Source organism: Carlito syrichta, unplaced genomic scaffold (assembly GCF_000164805.1).
Source record: "Carlito syrichta isolate Samal-C Ts95f unplaced genomic scaffold, Tarsius_syrichta-2.0.1 Scaffold124268, whole genome shotgun sequence".
NCBI classification, from domain to species: Eukaryota; Metazoa; Chordata; class Mammalia; order Primates; family Tarsiidae; genus Carlito; species Carlito syrichta.
Window position 1 is genome coordinate 66,918 of NW_007068364.1, and position 2,709 is coordinate 69,626.

At 45.4% G+C, this 2,709-nt stretch overlaps 1 protein-coding gene across 1 annotated transcript in view; it reads right to left on the bottom strand.

Annotated features, from left to right (window-relative positions):
- The window catches only part of LOC103249916 (solute carrier family 22 member 9-like), a 61,831-nt gene extending 61,202 nt beyond the window's left edge, over positions 1 to 629 (bottom strand). Inside the window, exon 1 of the mRNA XM_008048534.2 lies at positions 520 to 629. Within this exon, the coding sequence (XP_008046725.2) occupies positions 520 to 629 (110 nt within the window). The remainder of the gene's footprint in view (positions 1 to 519) is intronic.
- Between the last annotated feature and the right edge of the window lie 2,080 nt (positions 630 to 2,709).

Consider the following 2,709-nt stretch of genomic DNA (forward strand, 5'->3'; position numbering starts at 1 on the left):
GCTGCCACCACTGTTCTGTCCCAGGTGGCCCTAGGCTCCTGATCATGTGAAGCTCCCAGCTTCCTCCCTGGCTACACCACCTCACCAAGTGCCAAGCCCTCAGTGTCGGCCCTTCAGAGTTCTGGGCCCCCTCCCTGACTGAAGTTCCCAGTCCCACCTCAAGCTGCCACCCCCACAGAGGCCCCTGGTGCCTGCACCTCAGAGCTACAGGCTCCATCCCTGACTGAAATGCCCCACCCGGCCTGGGGCCACAAAGGATAACAGAAGCCCTAGGTGCCCACCCCTCATATCTCTGACCCCCTCCCTGACTGAAGCACCCAGCCCTGCACAAGCTGCCACCTGTGTGGGGGCCCTCAGCGCCTGCCCCACAGAGCTCCAGGCTCCCTCCCTGGCTGCAGCACCCAGCCCCACCCCAAGCCTCTACCACCCCAGGGGGCCTCAGCTCCCTCCCCATGACGCTCCGGGCCCCCATGTTGGCTACATCACCCCACTCCCAGCTACCCTGAGTGCTACACTGACCAGCAATGCCCGGCAGTCTTACACTCCACCTCCCCTGACTTGTCCCTGACCACAGCAGGACCAGAGTACAGCTGGAGCTCATGACCAGGCAGAGACCTGCGTTGCCCCATGAGCACCACCCAGCTTTGAGCAGCCTCCAGCTTGGGACCTAAAAACAAAGAAAGAAAAAGAGGCCGAAACTGCATGTGACACAGCGACAGCACCCGGCTGTCTTGCACTCTGCCTCCCCCAGCTAGACCCGGTGGCAGTAGCACCTGAAGTCATCTGGAGCCCTGTAACCAGACAGAGACCTGCAGTGCCTCACCCACTCAGCTCTACCCAACCTCCAACTGGGGAGTTAAGACCTCATGTTTGTGTAAGGGAATAGTACATCTTAAGGAGGTTGTTCAACTTGTATGTCTGTATGATTGTATATCCTAGTTTGTTTAGGTCTATTTTCATTTATTAGTGGGTACCTTTGTCTGTTTTCCCTTTTACTCTCCTCTGTCTCTACCTTCCTCTTCCCTCCCACCCTGTTCCATTGCTTTCCCTTTTCTTATATCATTCTACTTTCAGGGAGCGAACCAATACTCCCACTTCATGAACAGATTACAAGGCATTGGAAGCAGGATCTAGCATATCCACACACCTCTCAGTGGATACTGGGATCTGCAGATGAATTTTGAATCACAGCTCTCCCCTCAAATAAAATTCAAAACTGCAAAAAGAACAGCCCCTAACCCACAGTCCAGCTTCAGAAGTGAACAAAGCCAAAGGATCTACATCAGGAAGAATAGGAGATTGAGCAAACAGAAGTAAAAGTAACCCCAAAACCCCTGAATAACAGATTTTTTTTAAATGGGGAAAAAGGGGAAAGTGGGGAGGAAAATCTACACAAATGAATAAAAGTCAAAAGAAGAATATAGGTCTCACACAGACCCCTGGGAGATCAGATATTGAAAAAACAGACTTTGGAATGCAAGCAATGAAGAACCCCTAGAATGACTGGCACATACTACAAACCCAGATATCAAAACATTAATAGATAGAATAAAAAGAATGGAGGAGAGACAAGAGGAAAATAGAAAGGAGTTGATAACTGAGATAACAGCAGTAAAGAATACTGTGATTGAAATAAATAACAAACCAATAAACATGGAAAGTAGAATTAGCCAAGCAGAAGACAGAATCTCAGAACTTGAAGACCAAAATATAGAACTAAAACAAACTTTCAAAATCATAGAAAAGAAGCTTAAAAAGACAAAACAAAATCTTCAAGAGATGTGCGATTATTTCAAGAGGCCAAACCAAAGAGTAATTGGACTTCCTGAGGGAGAAAGTGAGACAGAGACCACATGGAACAAACATTCCATGAAATTATTCAAGAAAACTTCCCTCACCTCATCAACAATGCAAAAATTCAAACACAAGAGAATCAGAGAACCCCAGCAAGACAAAAATGAGAAGACCAACTCCTAGGCACAAAATAGTCTGCCTGAACAAAGTAGGTATAAAAGAAAAAATCCCAAAAGCAGCAAGAGAAAAAGGTCAGACTACCTACCAGGGAAGGCCAATCAGAACAGCAGCAGATTTATCTACAGAAACACATCAGGCTAGGAGAGCTAGGAGCCTAATCTTCAAAGTTCTCAAAGATAAACAATCTGAACCAAGAATAACCTACACAACTAAGCTGAGCTTCATCAGCAAGGGAGAACTAAAGTCTTTTCCAGACATTCAATCCCTAAGACCTTACACTGCCTCTAGACCCCCTCTACAAGAAACACAAGAAAGAATTAAACACAGAAGAAAAGGGGGAGAAATGACAATGTTCTTCACAAGAGTGCAGGAAAAAAATTGAAAATACACATGCACCACTGAAAAGACATAGAATGGCAAAATGGATAAAATACCATGAGGCAATAAAATATTGTCTTCAAGAGACTCATCTCACCAGAAAGGACACTCACAGACTCAAGAGGATGGGAAACAAATTTTCAGATGAATGGAACAGAAAAGAAAGCTGGAGTTGAAATCTTAATCTCAGACGAAATACCCTTCAAGCCTTCAAAAGTCAAAAAGATGAAGAAGGTCACTATATAATGATAAACGGTTCAATCCGTCAACAAAAAATATCCATCCTAAACATATATGCACCTAACATAGGAGCACCAATGTTTGTAAAGCAGCTTCTAGGCAAACTTCTTTTTTTCT